At 37.5% G+C, this 27,603-nt stretch overlaps 1 protein-coding gene across 5 annotated transcripts in view; it reads right to left on the reverse strand.

The window, feature by feature from the left end:
- Positions 1 to 27,603, reverse strand: part of MYO1B (myosin IB) — a 117,343-nt gene that overhangs the window by 18,987 nt on the left and 70,753 nt on the right. For 3 of the 5 annotated variants that reach the window (XM_068948295.1, XM_068948292.1, XM_068948291.1), the window contains exons 9-23: positions 27,460 to 27,563; positions 26,287 to 26,434; positions 25,471 to 25,589; positions 24,558 to 24,644; positions 24,181 to 24,246; positions 13,224 to 13,328; positions 11,718 to 11,780; positions 10,801 to 11,001; positions 8,396 to 8,622; positions 7,287 to 7,487; positions 5,932 to 6,025; positions 5,286 to 5,435; positions 2,997 to 3,065; positions 1,243 to 1,329; positions 858 to 944 (exon numbers count right to left, since the gene is read on the reverse strand). In XM_068948295.1, the coding sequence (XP_068804396.1) occupies positions 858 to 944; positions 1,243 to 1,329; positions 2,997 to 3,065; positions 5,286 to 5,435; positions 5,932 to 6,025; positions 7,287 to 7,487; positions 8,396 to 8,622; positions 10,801 to 11,001; positions 11,718 to 11,780; positions 13,224 to 13,328; positions 24,181 to 24,246; positions 24,558 to 24,644; positions 25,471 to 25,589; positions 26,287 to 26,434; positions 27,460 to 27,563 (1,808 nt within the window). The remainder of the gene's footprint in view (positions 1 to 857; positions 945 to 1,242; positions 1,330 to 2,996; positions 3,066 to 5,285; positions 5,436 to 5,931; positions 6,026 to 7,286; positions 7,488 to 8,395; positions 8,623 to 10,800; positions 11,002 to 11,717; positions 11,781 to 13,223; positions 13,329 to 24,180; positions 24,247 to 24,557; positions 24,645 to 25,470; positions 25,590 to 26,286; positions 26,435 to 27,459; positions 27,564 to 27,603) is intronic. The other 2 variants (XM_068948293.1, XM_068948294.1) reach the window with 1 other exon arrangement.

The raw sequence follows: 27,603 nt of genomic DNA on the forward strand, positions 1-27,603 counted from the left end.
ACAATGTTTAAAACTTAACAGATTTACTGAATATGTTTTCCATCTAAGTTAAGAATTTATTAATTGAAACCATAAAATGTTGATCTCTAGTGAACAGCATTTCAAATGTTCACATAACCCGCAACTGCAGGATGGGGATTAGCAAGAATCTTTCAGTGGGACTTTGCTTCTGAAAACAAACAGCTGATGCTGGAATTCCTGGGATTTTTCTAGGGCCATAACTTTAGAATTGCAAGCTAACATAATTTTCTTCTAAAAAAAATCAGGTCATAAAGCCATACTTTACTCGCAGTTACTCAAATTTTCTTAATGGTTCAAATCACAACCAGAGAATCAATTAGGCTGATTAAAACTAAAGACTTAGTAAAATAATAGCATTGCTTTGAACTTTTAAATAAAGACTGTCCAGGGTGCAGAACATACAGCTTCATGAAAACCTCAGTTAGATCTCTAAGACAGTGTCACTGAAAGCACTTGTTAGGAAAAAAGAACCAAAATGAAAAACAACCCCCATGCCCCCTCAAAAAACATGCCTTGCAGATTTACATGTAGTTAAATGCATTTCCTAATTTGAGAATACTGTAGTCTAATCATTTTTAATCTAGTCTAACGGCTTGTTAGTGCAAATCACTATTTCACTGCCATGCAACAAACTTCCTACTCTACAAAAAAATGACATACAGAATGTTTTCAGACAATTATTAAGTGTTGCATGAATGAAAATGGAAGGAATCAATGATCATGCTCTACTGTTTTTAAGTCAATTGTATTAGTCATTCATTCTCACTATTTACTACTGATTAAATGTTGATATTGTTGGGTAATGAAGGGAGGCATGTGACATGTGCATGAAGTACCTTATATCCAAGCCAGTAAGCCCAAATAACAGCAATAGCATGTTTATTTCTAGCCTCCTCCTTCAGTCGTCTCAGTTCCCTTCGCGCCTGTGATGCATTTGAAAATGGGATATAGAAAAGCTTAGGGAAGAAAAGGTTACTGCAAGTTCCCGATGGTTGAAGAAAGAAGGAAAGAAACCAGTCACTACAAACAGCAAATACGAAAGCGTGTCCCAGCTCCCCAGATTACACCAGCTGAAACATGTTAGCAGCAAAGAGAAATAAAAATTCAGCAGTTTAAGCAATTAAAAATATTCCCAGATAACTTCATCCTGAAGGGTCTTTTTCATTCCATGTAGAAACAATCAATAATCAAATGCAGAGGTGTTTTTTGCCATTTTCTTACCTGGGTACCATGCCAATATGCAGCAATTGTTGTGGCAGCCTCATTACAACGCTTCTGATGCTTAAGTTCTCGAAGAAGTTTCCGAGCCTGTGACCAATTGAAAAATATTTTATTCTACAAATCACCATAATTTCCTAGTGATTTTAAACTGTAAGCTGCAAGTCTAAGGAAAATCAAAACACAGTGCCTCCAAATCCCCAAAGAAACTCATAAATGCTATGCAGCCTAACATTCTCCGTTCCAGACAGGGCACGGCGCGCAAGCGAGAGCTTGGGATTGGAAACTGAGGAGATCTTAGGCCAACATTTAGTTCTCTCCCATGTCCACTGGATGACCCAAGATATCTATACATCTAGTCTACCTGTACAGTGGCAACAATACATTTCCGGCACACAGCAGATGTCTCATCCATTTAGATTGCAATAAACCACAAGTAAATTCCATGGCTGAGGGTCACACTTCAAGGCTTCTGGCATGTTGGACTTTTATCCATGGCAGTGCTACCCCAGAAGAACGTGTCCTCCATTCACAAACAAGAAACCATAATTCGGGATGAGATGATGCTTTTACCTAGCTTTCCTCAAATAATGCTCATGGGAAAAGACAGCACCTCAACCATTAAATTACCAGGATATTTTTAATCAATTTAAGCAAAAGTTATAAAGACAGAACATAAAACTCGAGCAAAAATAGTAAAATCAAATTAGGCCCACTCTTTTTTTTTTTTTTTTTTTTTTTTTTTTTTTTTACAAAGTTTAAATCCTTTTGGGAATAGAGGACTGTTTACACCTATAGATGATAACCGCAGCCTCCCCCTATCTGAGAACAACAGACCAGACTGCAGAATTAAAGGCAGTTCTCTGTTCCCTAAGTAGAGGTGAAAGTTTCATTGAGTGGGGCAGAGAAAGGTTAATAAGAAAATAGAAGAGCCCGGAGACATGTTTTCTGTTGTTGCACAGCATTAGTTGCTTTAAGCACTGTAGCTGCTCTCCTGTGAGCTGTTAACCTCATTTTCATCTCTTATTATAGCATCAATCCTGAAGCCTCTGTTACGGCTACAGGATTCTCCCTTCATGCAGTACACACAACTCAGAGAAAAAGACAAGTTGTAGCAAATGTAGGCAGAGGACAAGCAAGCAACACTAAGGTAGTTGTTCACCACCAGCGGAGTATAGCAGCTTCAGACCTCCACTTAGCATACAGAGAAGACTGAACTTGAGAAAAGTACTGCCCAGGTGACCCAAAGTCTTCGTTTTATACCTGCTTTCCGTTTTGTCCATTCTTTGAGAATTCTATTAGACCATAAAATGACTGCCAACTATAAGTCATTCCTTCCCAAAAAGTCCAAGATTACAGTTTTCACCAGTCCAATGACAAGAGCCCTAGGCAATCCCAGTACAGAGGTGTCCACGCTTGTTGGGTAGCGCATAGCTAGGTCTGCTTAGAACACTAGACTCGCGCGTTCTCATGCAAATCCTGAAGCCCATGCCAAGAGGGCAGTTCTTTCCAAGCTCTCTGGCAGAAGATACCCCAAGGACAGTCCAATAGTTTAGTACGGTCCCAACCTCCCACTCACACAGTTTGGGTGGATATATAGCCCAGGCTACAAGCAGAAATCCCAAGTTCACATTTTCTATGGCAGAGAGTAGAGATTAACAATAGCTATAGCACAGCCACAGCTCAAGGAACAGCAGATGTTTTCTCATCTGCTCCGTGCCTCACACTACAGACAGCCACAGTAACAGCAAACTCACCTTCCACCCTCTGATGTATGACTGTACTATAATAGCTGAACTCTTTATCTTCTGGTACTTTTTCTGTTGCTGTGTTGAAAATAAATATATGATGCTCAGAACAGAATATTAGCACTGTGAAATAGTGTATAATAAGATATTCATTACTAACATTTGAAAATATAATTAAAGATACAAGCAATAAATGTAAAATGTGAACAACTTTCGAAAAAGCTGATGAGAGCGTGGATTCTGTGTTTAACTCAAAGAAACAAAACACGTCAACAATGCTATGTGGACAATATCACTCTGTTTAAAGAAACACCAAGGTCATAGTCAGCAGCACAAAATTACTTGGATTAAATGCTAACAGTAACAGCTTTATTTCTCTTTCCCAACAACCAAGTAGCACTCAAACTCACAAACGCTCAAGTTTGTCGGTTACGCTTTTCATGGTCTTTCTGTATGACGTAGGTTGTTCCTGTTACCTGCAGTTACCAAACGCTGATGGTAACTTAGGAGAAGAAAAAAAAACCCATGGATTCCTGTATACAATGCTAGAATGTTCTCCAAGCATGCCAATTTGGACAATAAATTTCCTGGACAGCTGCAAATTTTCCTTCCAAGAAGCTCTTTTATCCAGTAGGCCAGCAGTTAGTAGACTACCATGTGGACAACAGCTGACAGACTTAAAACTAAGGCTTTTAGGCTTAACACTCAACTCACCACTCAATTACAGAGAGCATCTCTGTAAGTGAGCTAGAAAGACTCCCCTCTAGGCCACATCAAGTGCAGAAACCATTTCACATCATGATCGATGCAGGTCATGTCTTGTGAGGGAACAGATAAGCAAGAGCCTGCAGATCCTTTAGGCAAGCCTCCAGGGCAAGGAGTTGTCAAAAACCTTTGCTCATGCAAAGGACACACATTCCTTATCATACTTTGGAAATCCCAGCGCCTAAAAGTCATGCTGGTTTAAGAGACTGGTGCCTTCTTCCATCCACATGAGGAGGCCCAGCAATTATCTCCATCTTCACCCATAATTAATTCTGAGGACTTGCTACATCGTCAGATTGCGTTCAAAGAAAATCGCTGCCATGTTTTACCAGTGAACCAATATAGACCTATAGCTAAGAAATCAACAATGTGAATTTGGTCACATATTTGTTTTCAGTTCCTTATGTCAAAAGATGTTCCAAAACAGCTGTGGTAACTCCATTTTTAATTCATTAAGACTATATGAGATAGTAATGAAGAAACATGGCTGCAATGCAATTTCATAATAATGCTGTTTCAAGAAGCATTGTGCATTCAATCACATAAAGTCATAGTGAAGAGTTTTACAGTGTAAAAAACATTCATTCTCTGATGTAAATAACCATACTTTTTCCTAATTATTCATATTTTTCTCTAATTATCCAAGATAACCAAATCAAACCCTAATGGCTTTCAAGATGACACACAGAAGTGCCTGTCAACTGAAAAACAGTAATTGTCAATTCTGCAACTTCCAGTTTAAGGAGATGCTTTTTTCCATATCATGCAATATTTTATCAAGCTTTCTGATATGCACACAAAGCTTTCAATAGTAAGGAAATGCTTTGATAGTAAGGAAATGCACCTAAGACATCTGAGAATTTTTTTAAAACTTAAACTCAATAAATCTTGTTTATCATGTAAGGCAATGTTTTTCACTAACTGATGAAAGCACACAAAAAGTCGTTATGTCAGTAACGTTCAGTTCATAATAACTCAGAAGACCCAGACTACAAAGAGATTTGAAACTGTTTTAACTGTATTAGCAAGAACTACTGAACTATGATTCTTATGAACCATAATTAAAATAAATCCCTGGGATCCTCCCAAGCACTTTTGAGCCTCATATGCAAAGGTTCCAAATAAGGCAAAAAACACAAAAGGCCTTACAAATGACTGAATGTCATGGAATCACACGTGTATATTAGAGAACCTTTATACACATCAACCTTATGTTCTGAGAACACTGTAAATGCCAGACGGCACTGCATTTGGTTTAGCTGAATGAAAGAGCCTCTCCCCAGCAGGGCCACAAAATCCTACTCTCCCAGACCTAAAGGACTCTAGTGAGCTTTTCAGTCATTTGAGCACAAAGTAAACACTTAATAGTGGTCCACAGAAACTCTTTTTTTTTTTTTTTGTGCACACTTTTGGTGCTTACATGCTAATATAAAATTGAATTCCTTTAACACTTCTCATACATATCAAGGAAGTAAATGAAAATCTTTATTAAACAATAAAAAGAATCCCCATTTAGTAAGGATAATATCTTACTGCATATCTCCTGTACCAGGAGGCAATCACAATCTGGCTTTTTTTCATTAACAAGAAGCGTGTGCGGCACTTCCAACCTCTATAAATCTTCTGAATTAGAGTGGCCAAGTCCTCCAACCGCTGCTTTCTCAGATCTTCTAGTTTGAAGAGCTGGGTGAATATTGTAGGTTTTTGTTTGATGTTAAGAGAAAAATAGCAGGGGAGAAAAGATCATAAAAATATAAGCATAAACATAAATAAATATTTTAATTAATAACATAAATTTTTTAAGAGAAATCTCTCCTTTACTCAATTCCCTCTTCAGATACCTTTTAGTTTATTCACCTCCCCAGCTGTACGCAGATACATGTGCAGGATTTGAGGAAGATATGCTGCCACAATTCAGTGCACGTAGATTACACTAAATTCAGGCTGACAAGTACTGTATAGTCTTGATTGCCTTTAAGTTTCATCAGTGTTGAGTCACACCAATTTTAATGGATCTAACATTAAACAGCATCTTTTTTAGTGCTATATTCCACACTACTATATTAAAGCACTGTATCTAGAAAAATCTGTAGTAACTAGCTAGGGAATTGTGCAGTTCATAACAGTCTATCCTCACGCAAGATAGCTTGATTTTGCAGGGAAGACATTTTTCACTTACTGTTCTTGGGTTGCGGATGAATATCTTTGATCTACCAAACGAAAATTCTTCTTCAGGGATTTCCAATTCATTAAACAGTACCTCTACACCAGCCCTAATAAGAAGAAAATAAGCTTAACAAATATGAGCCCAGCTCTAAGACTTCTTAGTTTACATATTCACAGATTAATTTATGGAGTATATGAAAGAACATTTTAAATTCTTAAGTAGTGCTTGACATAAGAAGATTGAAAATCTAGCTCATTTACTCACTGGTTATTTAGCTAAAGGCAAGAATGATCACTGTAAAGATTCAGAATAATTTGATGAAAAAGGAGTAATTTTCATTTAGCAGCCTCAGCAGTGGCCTACTTCTCTCTTACATCTGTAATACTTTTACTTAAAAAAAGGGAAGGGTTCTCACATGAGCATCAAAATGCAAAACAAAGACTGATGAGTTAGACAAATGCTAATGTTCTACGCTCTACCAACTGCATTTTATAAATGTTTATGAAAAACAAAAGAGAGGAAATGGAAAGTCCTTCATGAATGAAAGATCTGCTGTAGTTATCAATACTGCATTTCTACCTTTCTATCTTGATAACTTAAAAATTTAAATTGTAGCTAAAGAGATTAATCTACTATGAAACAAATTAGCAATGTAATTCAAATCATGTTTATGGATGACCACATGTAAAAAGAATTAGGAAAAGCACATTTGCCTAACCAGGAAGTCACCCATAAAAATACATACAATTCTAGCTAACGCTGTGCAATTTAAAACCATATCGTTAATATAATCGATTTGTCAGAGGTGTTATCTCATAGTTGTTCAGTAATCTTTATCTAAAATTATTATTAAAAGGTCAGAGGAAGATTTTATGACTGTCTTCAAAGGAATAGGTGCTACTATACTTAGAAAGCTGGTTATTAAAGATAAACGTCCTTCTGATCATTCCAGATTACCTAGCCATTTTCATTCCACTTCAGTCCCTCTCTCAGGCCCAGATCAGTAAAGGATGCAAAATATTTTAAGAACAATGTCCTTTCATTGCTCACATGCAAAGCCTGCTTCATTAGTTGATTAGTTCATCACTAAAATCACCTCCTCTGCCAGGGAACTGAGAAGACTACTGAAAAGTGTAGGTTTCCCAACGATGAAAGGCATTGAGAGGCTGGCATGACTGCTAGGCAACACAACAGAAGTAAAACACTTCAGCCACATTGGCTTACTTGTTAATTTACTTTTACAATACTTGAATTTTAATTAAATACCAAAAAAAAACAAAAGGGGGAAAAAAAAAATCAGTGTGGGTGGAAGATAATCATTTTTATTCATTGAGATGTGACAGGTAAGAATACTGGTGTTTTCTTACCTGGCTGGTCCTCTCCAATGGGGCCATGTCTGCTTACACAACATCTTGTACCTTTCCAGGCAAGGCTCATAAGCTTGCCTAAACGCATAACCCGCCCTTCGGACGCGGACATTCTCCAGGAGACCGAGGTAACGAATCTGGTGGCACACTAGGGCATCATTGAAAACATGGGCAGCCTTTTTGTCATTGGGTTTGATGCACCTGGAAAGTGAAAGCAGCAAGAGATTGCAAGGACGCTTGTTTGGCAGTACTGTACATGCAAGTTATTACTGTGAGTTTAAAGCTTAGACTTCTACAGGCTTATCCAAGGGTATTAGGATATTAATTATTTTTAATTTACCTGAGTATATACAAAAGAGGCACGGACAGGTAAGCTATTGTTAATTTCTTAAAACCTTACAAGGAAGGCTGCAGCACACCGCCATGATTAAATAACATCTATGTATGTATTTGTGTTCATATACTGTAATCAATGCATATGTCCTTACAAATATATATAATCCGACAGTCATTAAGAAACATTCAGTTTGCTTTCTGTCAGCTTTGTGTTTTGCCAGCCTGGGCCATGTTTTGCCGCACTTTTCCAGAACTGCTGCTGGTCATTCACATCTTTAAAATTACAGGGAAGAAGAGATGGCCTTCTGTCTGGGGCAGACACTACAATAAGGTGTTTCTAACCCAAAACAGAGCTGCAGTATGGGCAGCAGTCTAATCACATCTTAGGGAGCAACAACCACACACTGCTCTCAAACTGCTCCCCTCCTGGGAAGCTGTGGGAAGCAGTTATACTTTTTGGACAACAATTTTTTACTTTTTTTTTTTTTTTTTTTTTTTTTAATAAATCAAGACACTTCAAGAACGTGAACTATCTCAATAATGCCAATTCAAACAGATAGAGGGAGGAAAAAAAAATTCTACACAGCAGACTAAATACAACGGGAGACAGGAACAATTTTCAGTCAACACCCAGCAAACTGAATTTACATTATTAAGAAGATATTTATTATTCCTTGTGCTTCTTTAGAAGCATCCTTTCTAACTTCACAATGATCATATTCCATTTAAATCCAAACACCAATTCACCAAAGCTTTACCACAGTGTAATTTACCTAATGTAGTTTGGATTTTTTGTCTGAAGATTTTTCATCAGGGTAGCGACAGAAGCCTTGAATTGTGAACCTGCTGTTGGTGGTCTCTTTAAATTGATCTTAGCAGGGTTTCCTTCTGGGAATAAGGCTTTAATAAGAGAGTGACTGGCCTTCCACATGGCTTGGGAGAGGTCACGGTACAGAAGATCATTGTTTTTGTCTACAAATCCTTCCACCTGGTACATAACCTGAACAACAGAGAAGAGTCTCATCAGAGCATACTTTGGACTACAACATAGGCTGCTTCTGAATTTTACCAAGAAATAGATTTCATCTCCTTTCCCACTATTAAAGAAAAAACCCAAAACATACTTCAGTTTTCATTTTAAATTTGACAGAAGATTTTATTGTTATGAAAGAATTTAACTTTCTGTTAACACCCTACCTGAGAAAAATATATTTTCTCATATGGCTAACAGTTTCTTTTGTTGATCAATTCTGGTATCTGAAAGAGGAAAAAAAAATTTCTCCTCTGATAACTCTGATATATCACCTCTTGCCTATACTGCAAAATTTTTGCCATTTTTTTTGGCTGACAAATTTTTTCTCCCTCTGCTTTTAACTCACAACAGCAAAAATACTATTTCCCTTCAAAATACTAATGCTTACACTATTTATCTAACTACACCAAGATATTAATTATCACCTGTGAAACTTCTGCAATCTCAGCAACAAGTCACCATGTGTGTAATCCTCAGGGGACTGCTATGTTAAGGACTCTTGCTAGGAACAAAGTTCAACAACAACAAGCATGAATGCAAAGATTTGACCTGCAGCTGGAGCTGCACAGGAAGCTTCCAGAGAAACTTTATGGAGATCTCCAAGAGTGCTGTTGGTTGGTTGGTTGGTTGGTTTGCTTTTTAATTTTTGAATGGAGGGAACTTAGTTTGATTAATTCTGACAAGTCATCCGGCTGATAATAAAGATTTTTCAGCTTGATGATTTCCCAAATATTTCTGTGCAGATATGTATTACGTGCACAGAACATTGAATCAAACAGACATAGCCATATTTGTTATGCTACAGCAAGTGACTGTGAACTCAAGAGGGCATTTTTCTTTAGAATACATGTTTCTGTTTCTAACAGGTTTGAAAAATGTCACTACTGAAAAAAATATTCACATGAACTTACTTATATTTCATAATAGAAGAGTCAAACTTTTGTTGTCCAGTCACTGGATCAAAATATTCTCAACTGAGGACGTAAAAATAATCCCAAAATAGTAGGAATTCACTGACCGCTCTGCTGAGTCTGTGAATGCCAGGAACGATTGAAGACCCCCACTGGCTGCTAAAAGCCTGTTTGCAATCTTTGTAAGAACACTTAGGTCCTTTCAAATCATCCTGAACGTTGACAACGAAAGAAGGATCTAAACATTAATCCCCGATAGATTATACCCAATTACAAAGTCTCATTAGCAAATATATACAATCATTCTACTGTATGGCTACCTTAAAGGCTGATCAGAAAGTATGACACCTCCAGCACCATCACTTCCATAAACAAATATAATTGAATGAGCAAGCTGTCAAGCTCTTGAAAATTTACAACACTGACAAAGCATCCAAAATGAATTACATAGTCCTAGGGAAATAAAACATTTTCCAAATCTTCTTTTTTCCATAAAACTACCAAGTTGGCAGATTCAAACAAGAGGTGTAATTTCAACTCCTGGTTTTGCTTTTTTTAAAAGCTCAGAAATAAGTTGCCTTCTTTTTACAAACCTAAAGATTTGAATTTTTATTAACAAAAAGTCATACTGAATTATTCATCAAAAACTTCTATCGGACCTGTATTTAGTCAGACGGTATAACTTAGTAAAAAAACAAAATGTGTTTACAAGCCCTCTGTACAGTGTTCTCTTCCATCTGCCTAAACACACTGACTTTCAAAATGAACTCAGTTCCTTCAAATCTATGAAAAATTCACCTTCTCATCACAGTAACTAAGGACTTTAGCAACTTCTGTGACAAAGAACATGTTTTTTAAAATGTCTTGCCTTCAAACGTGTGTGAATTTTTGTCATTCTAAACAATGTGCTTGTTTTTCAGAGACCTAGCTCTGCAAATATTTTACTACCGAAGCACATAGCATGTTTCTCCTGTGCCAAAAGGAGTAATGCCCTTGATTTTATTAAGTGTAGCATGAGCTGTCAAATATTTCCAGCCAAAATTATATTTTCAGGTTTAAGACTGAAAAGATTAGGGCTGGTCTGGATTTTCTAACCAATTATTGACTCAGTCAATTCTACTCCATTACCGTAACGTTATTTAATGGACAAAGAGCCTCAGCACTGTACCAAAGCTTGACATCACCCAGGAAGAGAACACCCCAAAGCCCAGGAACCCGTTGCTCTGGTAAGTACCTTGCCGGCATAATGCTGAATCCGAAAGCAGCTGTGAGGCAAAGAGGTGTCATTGAGGAAACGCGAGCACTTGCTCATCCTGCTCTCAAAATGCTGGTGAGTGGCACAGACTTGGTTCAGTTTTTCTAGAAAGGTCTCATCAGTAACAGTCCCTGGTCTCAGGCACTCTTCATCGAGCATGGCCAGGATTCCAGTTTGGTTCTGAAGTTTAAAAACAAGATGTCTGCAGTCTTAATGTTTGTTTTCATCACATTTACATCAATACGTACAACTAAGAGTTCTCTCCTGTTTAACTGACTTCAGCTACCCAGAAATACGTTTTTCAAACCATCTCAAAGCTTAGCCAGTTCTCTTTTCCCATTTTCAACATATTTTCAGCATCTGCATTTTTTGAAAGACTGCTTCTGAGATTCGAATTTCATGACGATTTCTTGCTTTTACAATTTCACGTCATTTAGTCAGACTGTAAAAACTCCAGCTTCAGAAGAAAGTAGATTATGGGTAAAGCCAGTATATTTTTTATATTAATGGTTAAAGACGGTTCTGTTTTAATTGTTAAAGGCTTTTTTATCCTTCTAGTCATACTACGTCCATAAGGAACCCTTATTAAGTATAAGTACTTGCTGCATCTGAAGCTTTCAGTGAACAAGTCATTGAGTTTTCTGATTCCCGTATAAAAAGAAATGCTATTTGTAATGCAGCATATGATATTTTCTAATGAAAACAGCACAAAACGTAAACATTTCAGGTTTTTTTTTTTTTTTGGGCACAGGTGCTGCTGAATATTTGTAAGACAGAGTAACAGCATACAGCCATATTCACAAAACCTCACTGCAGAGAGGGAGAATGCAGATTTTATAGCTAAATTCAATATATGCATTAAAAACTACTCGTGAAGATACCTGAATGTAACTTACATTTTCTATTAGGTCACAAATTATAGCATTGTTGAAATACTCAATGTGAGTCCATTCAATTCCCTGTAAGAAAAAAAGGCATGAACAGAAAAACAATTGAAGGCACTTTTTCTCTAGGCAATTTAAACTACATTCCAGTTAACTAAGGTCCTATTTTAGAACTTAGTTCTATAAGCTTACCAACATTTTATTTATTAAGAAAAAAATGTAATCATCTCCTACTAACATTATCTGCGCAACGCAAATGCCCTTGAGCAGCTGCCAACTCTGCTTCCCATTCCATTCCCCAATCGGTGTCAATTTCCCATGCACTTGGCTGGAAAAGAGCCAAAGCTTGATCCTGCAAGGCCTTGGGTCAATAGGCCTTTGTGTACACTCCCAAAGTTTAGAAGGAAATAAAGTCCATTTCAGTACAAGCATCTGAGATCAAAATTTATTATTTATTTATTTTTTAACAGGAGGAAGAAAAAGCTAAATTTAGATGAGAGCATCTGAAACACTCAGAGTCTGGCTATTGTTCAGATATTCCTAATATCTTAATTTTTCCAAATAACAGCAAGAAAATTTTCAGGATGAAAAGCAAATGTAACTGGAGATAATAGAGGTAGGGTGAAGAATTGAAAAAGAAAAAAAAATTAATTTCATCCTTAATTTGCATTCTGTAGTAACAGCTTACAATACAGTTCTTCATATTGTCTGAAAAATAATTCAGGTAGCAAATTGCAGTGATTTTATTTCAAGAGTTTCACCACCGAATGCAAAAAGAAAAAAGACATGTCAAAGCTTTGTATTAACCACAGGATTACAAGACAGGAACTTTATTCAGTTTTCAAAAATGTTTACATAGCAAAATGGTTCCATTCAATTTGTGTACAGACAACGTGTCCCAGTTTCTGCATTTGTGAATCGATATTTTATCTGAGCTCCGCATATCATGGGAGTACTACTAAAACCTATTAGAACTTTAACTTGAAGTACACTCACAGAATAACATCAAATACCAGAGTTTGCGCTCTTAAAATTTACCCTTAAAACTCATACAGATCACTTTGGGGCCCGACTGGAAGAAAACTAGAGCAAAAATCTATCTGGAGTTACTTTCGTCTTACATGATGCCATTTCACCCGCCTACTTCCCTTTGGAAATGAGATGAGTTGCAGCCATTTTAGGGTCAGATCCTAGATGCGACAATGCCAATTGCTAATGCCAGAAAGGAAGCCTAGTCTTCTAATAAAGTCATTAGCCCTCGCTCAGAACCACCACTCATCATTGCCAGTAACACATCTAAATGAAAGTTTGGTCTGTTTTATGCCCACAGAGTTCATAACGTGAAGCAAAACCAAAAAAACTTCTTTTGCTTAATTTAACTGTCATGCAGCCCTAGAAAGACATGCTCCACAGCAGGCCCACTTTCAAAAAGTGATTTTGTGCCCTGAAAAGAGGTGCAAGCATGCATAATTATGACAACAGGAAGGAGCAGATAATGAAAGACTGATTAAGTATTACCTCTCGGATGTATTCCTCCTGCTCTTCTTTGAGGGTAAGTTCAATGAAGATCTGCTGCAACTTCTCATTGCAGTAGTTGATAATGAATTGCTCAAAGCTGTTGTCCTGTCAGATAAAAGCGGTTTGTATCTGGCTATTGTACAAATACACTGCAATTCACCTGGAGTAAGTTCCTGCAATAGCTGCAAGCTGACAAGCTGCTTTACTAACCACTCCTTCCAGTCTTGAGATGTGATGGTTTGAGTAATACTGAGTAATATTTGAGTAATATTTTATTGAGAAACAGATTAATTTGGAAATGTCAGATCAAATCCTTCCCTGTACCCTTCTCCATTGGAAGAGGCCATAAACCTATAGAGTTTTTATTTATGATGCCTCTGTATCAGCTCCTTGGCAAAAGTCATATGGATGCCTATGCTGTCAGGGAATAGAGAACAAAGGTTTGCCTGCACTAGTCTATCCCCATATGTAAAATATGGCCTCCTGCAAGGTCTGATGAATAAAATTATGACAGTAGCACTAGCTCTTTTCTGACCAGGATCACACAGTATCAAATAAAGTATCCTATTTCTCTACCAACTGAGGCCCAAGCTGCTGTTCTGGTTGCGGCTGAGCCTGGCTTAGTTAAGAGCTTAGAGCTTAGTTATGCTCTAGGTGACCCTGCTTGAGCAGGGAGGTTGGACTAGATGATCTCCAGAGGTCCCTTCCAACCTAAACGATTCTGTGATTCTGTGATTATTGGCTCCAGCAGTCAACACAGTCTCCTCCCTGCCAAAAAATTGCTCATGTAATTGCCCCCTAAAATGCTGGGAATTGAAAGAACTTTGTCAACCAAAAAACGTTATATGGGATAATTCATACAAAACTAGGTTAGGGAGCAAGAACATGTGCAGCAAATTGCAGAAGAGCCTGAGGAACTGAGCAGAAATAAGGGAAGCGGGTTGGGCCGTGGAGAGGCCGCTCAGCGATGGCAGCCACAAGACCATATTTAACCACAGCTGCCCTGGCACGAGCTGCCGCTGCTGCAGGCGTCGGGCTGTGACGGACAGCTGTCACAGGTAAGCTGCTGCCACAGCTGTGTCCAGAGCAACGCGCTGCAGGATCCGAAACTATGGCCACAGCGAGCTCCTAGACACCACAGGGAAAAACACACAAAAGTCAACTAAGTTTTACGGTTAACTTCAGCAGGGCAGGACTTCATCAAAAAAGCTGTTGCTGATCATCTCGTTGCCTTTATGTTAAATGAGTGCAGTTTAGAGTCCAGGTGCCCACTTCTGAGGATCTGTTTAAAATAGCATTTTCAAACAAAAAGAGAACAGCAGCTTCATTGTTTTTCTCCAATGCTTATTAGACTAATTAACATAAAATCCTATACATGGATCCACAGAAATAATTGCAATCAAGAATAATTTGGGATATCTACTACTGGTCTTCTCTTCTGGCCTTTGGTGTTTTTTTTCGTTTTTTACTTTCTTTTTATTACTAGTATTCAAGACAACACTTCCGTTATTTAGGAAGCCTGAAAATTTATATCATAAACCCCTGTTCCTTTTTATATTATTAAATAAACCTGCTATACAATACCTGTGAAGTTCAAGTTAAGATGATGGAATTTTTATGACTAAGGGCAACTGCAATCATTTCAATGTTTGAACTTAGGATCTGGTTGCTAAGGTAAGATTAGGAACACACAAGCAGATTAGAAAATATGAACATAGCACAAGTTATTTTTATCATTTTGGTTTAAGTAAAGCAAAATCATAGCTGATCACCAAACTTTTCTGCAGCCACATCAAATTCTGCCCCTCATACCAACCACAATTATCAATCAGAGATTGCAACACTTGCACAGCTCTAGAAAAGAGTTATGATTTAGCATGCATCACAATCAGCACTGCAAACAAGTCATACTTACTGCACTCTGTTGCAAAAAGAAATTACATAAACTGCCGTCAGTACTTACACAATTTCCATAGCAACACAGAATACAAAATGACTATTAGCATTTATTTGGTGTACCAAGTAGATGAGTCTTTTTATCAAATTTATATTTCTATGTCACTCTGAAAATGCAAAGTGCTACATAAATGTTATATATCACACTTTTATAGATGGGAGAATCTTTAGGCTCTATCCAAATAAACCAAGGGATTGAAGCACATCCAAGCATAACACAGAAGAGCACACTTGCACTGTCACATCTGTAAATCAGTGTGTATCATTTGTCTCAAAAAGTCACATATACGTTAGAATTAGCAAGAGCTCTAAAGGACTTTTGACATTGGTCTTCAGAAGACAACAGAGAGTGATTAACGTCAGTGACAGCACATCACTAAACCGAACCAGGAGAAAAGGGCTGAGAGGACCTAGCTGTCAGCGACTGTATTTGCTCCCTATGCTGAATATTCTGATTAAGTGATAGAAAGGGCTTTGACGAACACAAAAGCAGTATTGGTCAGACCCAAAATTTCCTAGGAAGAGTTAGTAAATTCAAATATTGTTAAGAGATTTCAGGGGAAAAAAAATATTTCAGGCCCAGCATTTCTCCACTGCTGAAGAGCGTAGGCTTCTTTTCCAGACTGCAAACTGCTACTTTAATGTTGAAAGCATCACTTCAACCACTGCGTTTAATAGCAATGTTTCCAAACTACTCCTTTGAAGCCACTGTGGAATACATAATGTTACTTTTGGGGAGGGGAAAAAAACCCATTCAGTCTCTCAAATTTATTTAAGGGTGCCAGGAAACAGCATGCCACCTGAGATGGGTTTAAAGTCACGTCAAAGTTATAGATATAGACGAAACAACCACCCTCAGCTTATCCTCTCAATCTTTATCAGGTGCAACAATGAATTTAGACAACAACTAGAAAGATTCTCTGATGAAAATCAAAGCCTATTTCATCATGATTTTCACTTTACAAATAACGGTGTCCTGATCATTGAGTTTTATTCTTTATCAGCCTTCAGACTATCATGTATCAGGATGCCATTTCACGAAAGGCAAGTTTCTGAACTTCAAAATATTCTGCTTCTTGTAAAATATATTGCATGTATAAACTAGCAGATCATCGCATTATAATCACTGAGGATGTTAGCCTTGATTATGAAAAGACAAAATTTCTGGGTTTGAACCACTTCTGTTACTTAAATTCCATGCAGGTCCTTGAAAGTCTAAGGAAAATATTTTTGTTCCTTAATATTTCACCTAATTTCTTCAGGAGATTTCAATCATGCATAACATGTAATTACCAGAAAAAAAATATATGAATGTTTCTGACCTTATACATTGTTACACCAGCAAAATACCAATAGTAAGAGGCAAAATAAAAATACTCCTATCCAAAAAAAAGTGAAAAGAATTGGACTAAGTGTCTCATACTGGCCTCAGGGAGAAACATCAAGGTGCTGATGCTGAGAATCATTTCTTGCATTACATTTATAGATACAAAATTTCTTTTAAAAGGGTGCATTTTCCTAGGAAAGCCATCTACCTTCTAACCTTCTCTCCCCGCAGACAATACATATTCATTTTGGAATACCCAGATACTAGTGACTGCCAAAGATGCAGAGGCAGCTTAGCTACCTATTTTTACTGAGAGTCAGTGCCTCAGGAAAGGGAAGTTTCTCAGCCTTAATATTGCCATTCTTTTATCACCCAATCTACAAACAAACGCCAAGTCATCAAAAGCCTGGAATTTTTCTTTGCACAGCAAAAGTGCTCTTTGTACAGCAGAGTTCTGCAATACCCCTCACACTAACGTTCACTGGGATAGCAGTACTTCACTGCAGTTCTGTTTGTCTGTTTACCTATATGTGAACATTTAGGTAAACAAACTTACTTGAAAAATATCTCGTGTAAACCAGATTTTAAGCTCCATGCTTTTGTATAAATACCTCTGCAGGCAAAAAAACGGAAAAGCATACCATTTAATTATAAATATTCCACGAACATGTAAGCAAACTTTATGTGTTGTAGTGTAACTAATGGAAAGCAGTAACAAAGATAGATGCCCAAACCTCAGGGATTATCTGTTTTCCGTATTTGCATAGCAGGGCTGACTTCACTCATTATTGATGTTATTGGCAAATCTCTCCCTGGTAAAGAACCAAGCACTCTAAAAATCCATCTTACTCTCCTCTGTGGTCTCTGGACACACAGCTTTAAATCAAATTTGGAGTTAAAAAGGCAAGAACCTATGCTGAATCCAGTAGATGCAATGCATGCGTGATCCACAGGGACCCCCGGATACAATCAATTTAACAAACGCAACCTGATAATTAGTCATGGAACAAAAGGAATTACAAACAGGCAAGAACCTACTATATAATCCTGTCCATTCCTCTGCTAAGAAATAATTGTGGCTCTAGGGCAAAACGTTATAATCACAAGCTTGGGCAAAGCATTCATGTATATTTGCTCCAGCATTTCAAAAATTTCCTCTGTTGAAAAGCATATAGCCAATGGGATTTACTTCATAAACTTTGTTTTTGTTTTGTTTCAAAATAAGCCTCTCTACTGAAATTATAATGTGATTAATTACATGGTGATTAACTTCCTGGGATGAACCTCTGCTTCTGAATATTCCAGCACTTAAAATACAGTTAAAAATCATTTTCTTAAAATCTCCATGGCACCTAGTAATCCAAGCAAGGGTCAATCTCTGTGAAGCTCTCCACTTTCACAATACCTGCCAGCAGATGTACTTGATCAATTATAGATTAAAGATTCAGTTCTCCACTTTCACACTAAACTGGGCTTTGCCCTGTGCAATCAGATTGCATATTTTGGCACTGCGGCTTTTCAGTACATAATACATGCTGACAGGCATCAGAAAAGTGCTGAACAATTTAAAAAAGGAAATCTGGTGCAAGGCACAGTGCCTAGAAGAGAAAGTTGGAAATTACGCTCTAGAGATTAAGGCAATTCCAAGACAGCAGATATCTGTGGTTCAGTTAGAGATGAAGCTAAGACATAGAGGAAGGGTCCTCAAGCCTAAAACCTGAAGATAACAGAGGATAAGTCAATTTTCTTCATATGCTTTTTTCCTCTAATAACTCTCTAGTTATTTGATCTGTCTCCAGTAAAATCGGCCTTAAGGAAAAAGACATCTCTGGGTCAGCACCATCCTCAGACCTCAGCATGCTCTATCTCTGCAATGGTTATTTCCTTCATTTAATGAATAGGATGCCAAAAGGCAAAGCAGCTATGCAGCCAGCTGTTCTGTAGGCTTGTGGTAAAATTGGAAGCAGCTCCCCAGTTCTGTCACGCATTAAAAACCTCAGAAAGGTATTTTTTAATGTTTATCCCTTCCTTATTTGGTTACCTGCCTTTAAAGAGAGATAATTATCACAGCTGTGAACATGTTAACATAATGACAGTGCATTCTTCATACCTCTAATAGAATTCTCTCAATAAAAACATCATCACTTCATCAATGGTGACAATTTACATAAACCATATTACTAATTTTCTTTCTATCATCACAAGGGACTTCTACACACATGAAACAAGATAACCATGCCTGGACCATAAAGAGAAGAGTTATCAAAGTGCCTCACAGACTATGAGAAAAGGACATGCTTTTATACTGCTGGCAAGGTTGTTCAGATTTTTTGGTGGTGGCATTTTTATTTACTGCAGGTTTTATGTAGGATCTGGTGGATGCCTCCATGTCTCTGCACATTCTTGTGGACCTGGCTCAAAAGGAGTTGTGTGAACAGACAGGTTCCTCACCTTTCTTCTTTGAGCCCAGAAGATTTCAACCATCAGCCTTGCCTTGCAGTCTGCACATCTGCAGACCCGATCTTTAGCCCAGTTAAATATGCAAGCAAGGTTTATCTAAGAACCAAAGACCAAGTACTCAAATCACCTCAGATTGAGTCCCAACAGACCCCCGAGAGCCAAACAGAAATAGTCATGCTCATCCTGCAGCCTCTGCTCTTGCAGCCGCACCCTCAGTGCAATCCCACTTCTCACCCAGCTAATAACTGGGGAACAGACGGCCGCACCTAGGAATTGGGTGTAAAGCATTCCTGCTTCCAAACTGACTTCCGAAGACCTGACAAATTTCAAGAATAAGCCTTGTTTGGCAGCTTTTATTTTCATAAACTTAAATTCCAAATAGCTAGTCTCATCTAATGGACCAGCTACACCGTAGCACCTGAGAATTCAGAATAAAGCCTTTCAGCCAACTAACACAAGCAGTCATTTTATCTCTAAAGGGTAGGCAGGATGAAGTACTGAAACTTGCTCCATAACCTTCATTTTTACATACCCTAGCTCTTGTCTACACCAGAAATGTACAGAACAGTACCAGAATTTAAAAATAAAATATTCAACTCGACTAGAATAAATCTTCTGCTCATCCCTGTTGAAATCTGCCAGGCCCTCAGCCATCTCCCTCATATATCTCTTCAATTCATTTTCGTAAACTCTAACTCTTCCATAACCCTACCCTAACATTTTGCAGAGATGTGGAAACAACTTCTGCCCAAAAATACCAAACCAAGTGGAGAATCAAATGGGGCCGGCCCTAAACCTACCCAGCAAGCCTGCAATCTAGCTGGCTCTGAATTTCCCAGTGCCACTAACCACAATCCCAGCCCCATCCCAATCACAGTCTAGGCTGCAGATCAAGCGCACGCACAGCTGTACAAAAATTCAAATAAACGTACTTGTAGTAATTAGTGTCAGACTTCAACCCATTGCTCAAGCCCCAGCAGCATTACACACAACCAACCTGGTCCTGTAGCTTGTCCTTGCACATTAATCCTAGCCCCTAAATCCTTGTCCATAGATAATTCACACAGAGATACCCCAAATTTAAGTATTCAGCTTTCAAAACATTCAGTTTCAGCACACAGCTTACCACAAAGGGCCTGGCAGAATTCAAAAATAAACATAGCTTTACAGCACCTATTCGGTGCATTGTTTAAACAAGCTTGCTGGTGAAATCTGCCAAACCTATAGAGGCTGAGGATTATCAGTAGATTTGAATTCCCTAATTTGGGTTTTTGGACAGCCAAGTCCTTAAATCTGTTTTCTTGGATAGCTTTCGGGGTTTGTCTGAAAAAGGCTTTTTGTTTTTGATAAAAATGCCAGCCAGCTGAAACCAAGTCCCAAATAGCATATGCCAATATTACCAACACTCCAATATCTTTCCACTGTTACGTTTCAAGAACATTCCAGTTACTTTAAGCACACTTCTGCCCGAGTAGCAGAACACTGTAGAAATAACAGCAGACAGTAAATAAAACAGTCAAAACCAACTGCAAAATAATCTCATTTATACTTACTTATAATAAAATAGGGCTACTATTGTCATCAGAACATCAAGTTTAGGACTTCTCAGAACGGTAAATTCTGCATTTTTTTCCACTCTACTTTTAGGAGGAAGTGTAAGATGAGTTAAGGAATCCTCCTAAGTAGGATATAGCCCCAAGACATATAGTTTGCGCTACCCATTATGAAAAACAAACAAACAAACATTTCCCCCAAGCCCTCAAATCTGTAGCAAACTAACATTTTTGCAGTGGAAATAGATTATTCTATAATATATTGCAGTATCATTTCAGTGAGAACTTCCAAGACAGAACAGGTAGCTAGAATGTCATTAACTTATTCTTTCAGCTATCCTCATGGGCAAGCGTTTTGCCCTCATGGGCAAAAAAATTCACCCTTCGGTAAACAGATATCTCCCTATTTATTTCAGTGGTATCAATCTTCATGTGTTAAATACTTAACACATATAGGATATATATGAAAAACTTGTACCATCCTTCCTATGTTTTCTGATATGCTCTGTCTCTATCCTCAATTCATTTATGTCTAGTTGTTGTAAAGACAGAGAGGCAGAAAATACTTTTCAGTCCATGAATTTCTTGGACCATTCACACTCCTTTATAAAAGTACAAAGAAACTTTAGGTCAAAGAACATGCACTAATGAGAAAGCTATACACCACCTGAGTAGGGGCTTTTTTTTTTTTTTTTTTTTTTTTTAAAACCTTCAGCATACTGAATAGCTTACAAGTTTGTAATGTACAGGTTTACAGAAAGATGAGTATTTCAAACGCACTTTTACCAACAAATTTCTTCATACAGATCATGTTAGTTTTAATCGTCAATAATGCATATAAAAAAACCCAAAATACGATCACACTTAATAACTGTGTTAAAAAGGAGGCTTCACATTTCTAGTCAGTGCTTATAACTCATTTATAATTGATGGATATATTTATTGCTATTAGCTGCACTTCAGCTAATATTGCGAATGCTTAGCAATCATATTTATAAAAGTACCTCCTGGCAAAACACTGTCAATTACACTACACTTTTTACGCTATACATTTTAAGACGATTGAATTTTCCTCAAGTCACTGTATTGTATAGGTGTTAAAATTTCATTCAATTATTGATTGGTCTGATATAATTAATTCTAACAATAAATATTTTCTGTAAAGTGGTTACTGAAATCCTTAATAGTAATTATATTTCAAAAGCATTTCTTCAAGATCTTTAATAACTCTTGTGAGATTCAATCACTTGTTATAAGACTCCATATGAACATGTTCAGCAAGCATCCTGTTAATTGACCTTACTACGTGCAGATTCATTCAAGTGACCACAAAAACAATTACACTCTGTCTACACAGTGTTCATTAAACAGTTATTTTACTCAATTTAATGGTTATAACACTAAATCTTTTGCTCCAACTCGAGCAGCAGAGAAAATTTACTTCCTTTTGCATTAAAAGAATATCTTTACTTTCGATTCAATTAAGGATAGACCTCCCTCTCCCTTCCCCCTCTCCAGGAATAAATCTCAAAATTGTCTATAAAACAAGATCAGAAACATTAACTTTGGATTGCTCAACATCATTCTCATAAGCCCAAAACATCTGCTACTCAGGCTTTTTTCATCACAACTAAAAGCATAAAATATAAACCGTTTTTTTCAAAGATGCAGACTTTCCGATTTATTTATTGTAAAAAAAACTTTTTCAAAACTGGTACGTAGTATTGCATCTTGCTTTCAATAAATCAGCATTTTCCAATTAAAAAATTACCCTATCTGGAAACACAGGGATGGCTATAGGGTGGTACGAGAAATACAACTGATTCACAATGTTATAATGGATTGTTTTTCTACCATTCAGCCTTTGAATTAAGGTACTGTCACACAGTCCCAATACTAAAACTGTACTAGTAACTCTAGGAACATAAAACAATGTTTCAGTTTCTTTTTCAAATATGTTAAAATGAAAATAAATTATAATACAAGCTGTATATGTATCTGGCATATGATTTGAATCCCATCATGAATATTCAGGAAGACTTCCTTTTATTTCTGCAACACTGAACCAAGTTTTTTGGCTAGTGCTCCCACAACTCTTAACTAATGTGAGAGCTAGCTTCCTGCCCAGCGTGAATGCATTTACGACTTTGACCCTGTTAGGTTACAACGTAAACCTTTCCCACCTTTTCAGGGAGAACCGAAAGATGCTCAGCATTCAGAGAACGGAACAATAATTGCATTCCTTAAAGTTTTTCAGCTTTTCTGAATTAGGAAAGTTAAATTTATAATTCAGTGTGTAAGGTTGGTGGAAAATAGCCCTTTTTTCATTTTTCTCCTGTAAAACTACATCTCCTATATTCAATTGTTTACTTTATAACCTTTCAAAATGTTGAACTCCTACAAAAAAGCAAGTTACATGTGAGAAATAAGCTATATTTGAACTCTGCAACACCGTCCCACGAACTCAGTTACAGAATTGGCTTGTGTGCTAACCTAGGTTTCCAGCCTCCCTATCCTGCATAGTTACCCTTAATCAAATGTATACGGAAGAGCTAATTAAAACAAGAATCCTGCCCAAAGCTGCCAGCAGTCACATTCCACTGCCCAGCTCTCTAAAGGTATGTCAAGGGCCTTCTCTAAATAGATCTAGTTTTGACAATTGCATTCAGCCATCTGACTACCTGTAATAGATTTTCATAAATATTCTCATATGTTTAACACGAAGAATATATCCTAGCCGAATAAACCCTCCAAGCAAGCATCAGCTTTGTCTTTCCTCTTTGCGGAGGTATTTTGGTTTGCACATGCTTTGATGTTATGCTCCTGAAATAAAATGTCTCACTCTCCCACACATAATTAGTATTTGGTAGGTTCTCTCCATCTTCTGTGCAGTTCAACCATGCTCCCTGGACTTTCAGGGGGATATAGGGAAGCAGGTAAGGATTGTACAATTTACACTGACGTTTCTCTCCCATTGAGTTTCTAGTTTAAGTACTATTCCAGTATATCCAACTCAGATCCATAAATCTCTTAAAATAAATCGTCAGAATAAGATTTATGCGAACTCCCTGATGCCAAGTTCTTTAGCACAACTAAGAATTCCTTGTTGATTGTTTTTGTTTTAAAATACCATCAGTCTAAAAATATTACCAAAAACAAACAGCAGTGAGCCTCAGATCATTACCTAGGAATCAGTACAGAATATTTATGAGTGAACTGAGATGAAATGGAATATAATTCCTGGTTTAATTTTAAAAGGGAAAATGTATAATTCTTGGGCCACGAGGGGTTGTTTTATTTTTAAATGATACAAAGTTTGTTCAAAGATATCCACAAAATGCCTCAAGGCAGAACTGACATTACTAGAGCTTCTCTTGTGCTCAGAATGTATGTTACAACAAAATATATTTAGTATACCATCATAAACATTTATTTCCTTAGGGTTTAAAAACATGAGTTTGGCTTTCACACATTTCTGTTGCAATTGCCAGACTTGCTAAGACATCTATCTCTTTTTGGCTTACTTTCCCAGAGTTTTTTGTCCAGAATGATGCATTTAATTCAAATTACATGTACTGTGATTACACATGCCTGAACTACTATTCTATTAATGCTTATTAACAGCTTTAACATTAAATGTTTACGATTATAAAGGTCTTACCTCAAAAATTTCAAAGCCATAGATGTCTAGTACCCCCATTACCTTCTTTCTCACTTTTGTTTGTGCCTTAAAAAAAAAAAAAAATTCTGCATTAGTTACCTGTACATTTCATACTAACGTATCTCATAAATAGGCTGTCAAATTGTGTAAACTAAAAGGTTAAGTATGGTTTCCCAAAACACACTTAACATGAATGTTTTCACAAGCTTAAAAACAGACCAGACAGCAACCTCAAGAGCTGTGATGCAGTTATTCACCTGAACCATGTGTAACGCCCTATAACCAGAAGAATAAAATTGGCAAGTATAGTTTTACTGTCCAGTTTAACTTAATGCATTGCCATTGATTTTTTTTTAACAGGCACTAAACAATAATACCTTAATGCTTTCATTGATTCTGGTCACCAGCCAAGAAAACAGTCGACTGTACAAATTCTTAGCCAAAGCATCACGAGCATAATAAGCCTATAAAGAAGAAAGAAGAAACATGTTATGAATCCTGGGTAATCTGAAACTTGTGTCAGCCCAGCATCCTCAAGGTGCTTTGAGCAGACTGAGAGTTACTGCGGCAGCAGCTCCTCTGCCCCAGCAGCCTCCCAGCCAGAGCCACAGCCCCGGCGTGGTGCCGGGGTGCTCCTGGGCGCGCTGTACCACCCGTCTCAAAGGCGCTTCCCACGTCAGCCCCGACAGCGGCTCGCTCAGAGCGCTCTGCCTCCCCTCCTGCCCTGCCGGGCACCCTCCAACACTCCCATTCCCCATGCCAATCCAAAGCACAGGGACTTGAGAAGTGCGGCAGCAAAAACCACATTTTTGCTAGTTTTAGCTGATGAGACGCAGGAAGAAATCCAGTATGTCCTCCCTGGAATAAATGGCAATCATACTGGCTTTGCAGTATTACAGAAAGATAAATTCACACTGGCAGCAGAAGTTGTTCAACAGCCTAGGACATACAAATCACATGGAATTACAGCTGCTGCTCTAAATAAAAACAGTCCGCTATGCCACACTACTTTGAAATATGCATTTTGTGCAGAACTGTTGTATGTTTGCATCTCGTCAAAATTTTTCCTACCCCTCTTCTTTTCAACATAATTCACACAAGAAAACAAAACATCCGATATATCTGAACATTTAAAAACTGTTGAGGAAAGACAGAGTTATGCCAGTGACACGTGTTATTCAGTACAGCCTTATCAGTAGTACTTTTTATTTGTGCAGTTATGGTGTACTCATGTAGAATAAATTCCCCTTTAACATAATTCTTTCTTTTAAAATCAGGACCTCTTTTTACCTGAGCCACATTTAGCGTTGTGGAAACCTTTTCTTGTTTAGCTTCAACGGTCCGGAAGCTGAAAGCTCTTTCCAGTACTGACTGGTCTATACCTGTCAGCTCACAGATTTCCTTGAGTTCTAACAAGAAAAGGTAGGGTGCAAATATGTAAACATGATTAATCCTTTCATATCACCGTGCCCTCTCCTCCCCCTCCCATTAGCTTTTAAATAGTTCAGTTGAAAAAAACCCTGTTTTGGGAAAACATTGAAGTTTTTGCCCTCCACGCTCCCTCCCGCCAAGTAAAGCTGTTTTTAAAACGCACAGCATGAGGAAACAGGATGCACCGAGTTACGAGCTTTGAAAGCACTATTTGGTTATCTTTTGTGAAGAAATTTTTCTTCCACTTCTCATAGACCACTCTTCCTGAAGAAAAATTTTCAAATGAAAATAAATGTACTTTCAAAACATATCAGTTGCAAAAACACCCCATCAAATGACCAAATGAATCTGAAATTAGACAGTAATACTCCACTACAAAAGAAACAAAAATCTCCGCTGCAGAATAATCAAGCGGTTACAGAAATGCATAGTAAAGTTTAACACTTCAGTAGGAAGTTTTATTAAACTGGAAAAGAATGATGATAACCATTTGGGGAATTTCAAGTACAGAGTAACTGAAGTTGTACAGAACTCACATATTTACCTGCAGATGAGTTTTGGAAACAGTCTAACTCAACTCACTGATAAGGATATAATAAGTCTACAGAAACTACGAAATTCATAATGATTTCAGATAAATTAGCGTTTTTCCCTCCATCACCAGTCTCATCTTACCATTTTTATCTTTGATTTTACTTTCATCTAAGCCATTCACTCGAGATTCAGGTTTAAATTCAATATTTCCCAGTTTTAGAACTGCTGCCACCACTTCAAAAATAGACTGTGTTTCATGATCCATAAAACCAACAATTTGCATGGCATTCTGGAAAGGGTACAGATAAAATTATGAGGTAAAAGAATCTAAATCTAAACAGATTATATTTGCAAAATTCACCATGTATCTATATTAGCATAAATTGGAAGTGTTTTGTAAACCATTACATTACAAAAAGAACATGAAGTAACTACTAGGCTTGGATAAGTAAATGTTAAAATATAAAATGGAGGTTTATTTTTTATATATACCACATACATTTATATCTGGTATTTGAGCCGGCATTTCAGACCAGTCCACTTCTATGATTTATGCCAGACCACTGAGAATAATTTATGTTAAAAAGTCAGCTCGTATTTTTTTAGTCATTTAATTTAATATATAACACAAGCAAAATTTCCAAAGTCAAGTGAACAGATACTGCTGTCTTCTTAGTCCAATAACTATCGGAGTCTAAATTTATATATGCTGGACAACAGGTTGTTTTGAGTGCAGTCAAGCAAAAATATCATAGTAAATCATCTTGAGAACCATCCCAGTCCTGTTTTTCTTTTCCTTGGTCAGCATCACCTGGGTCATTAAGCCCAATCCTGTGCCATCATAAGCAACCATACAAGTCTTCCCTTGATCAGATCATGGAGTCTGGGCTTTTTTTGTGCCTGCGTGCGTGTGTATCTCTTTTGCCCTCGTTGTTTCCACTAGAATAGTCCAGTGACCTGGTTCTACTATTTAATGCAAGCACGCTCATAACTAGTTTATAACTATTCATTCTTAAACTTTATCTTAAATAGATCTTTTCATTTGGTATAAAGAAAAGAACCATGTATTATCTCAGTCTTCACTTTATTTGGGCAAACCAGCTCAGCTCTTTGCTTTGCCTCCTTGTAGCTAAACTTTCTTGCATAAACACTTGCCAGAGGAGTGAGTGCCACTTGTAGCCTGACTCTGAAAGGGACTCAGAGAAAATGGTCCTCCCGGCCCAGCACAGACATAAGGGCCAAACTCAGGGTGTAAGAATTTTGGATGACTGCTGAGCACTTTGGGGCTTACACCCAGTCCAGGTCACTTCTTACCCTCACTGTTCTGAAGTTTGCAGCATCATCCACTCCATTTACTCGGGCAGAGTCGAGCCCAAGGTAGTTGTATCGGCTGAAGTCCCGCTCCAATTTAAGTTTGCCTGATAAATGAAATAAAAGCATCATTAATAACAGCATTCT

The sequence above is a fragment of the Struthio camelus genome, chromosome 6 (genome assembly GCF_040807025.1).
Source record: "Struthio camelus isolate bStrCam1 chromosome 6, bStrCam1.hap1, whole genome shotgun sequence".
Classification (NCBI taxonomy): Eukaryota; Metazoa; Chordata; class Aves; order Struthioniformes; family Struthionidae; genus Struthio; species Struthio camelus.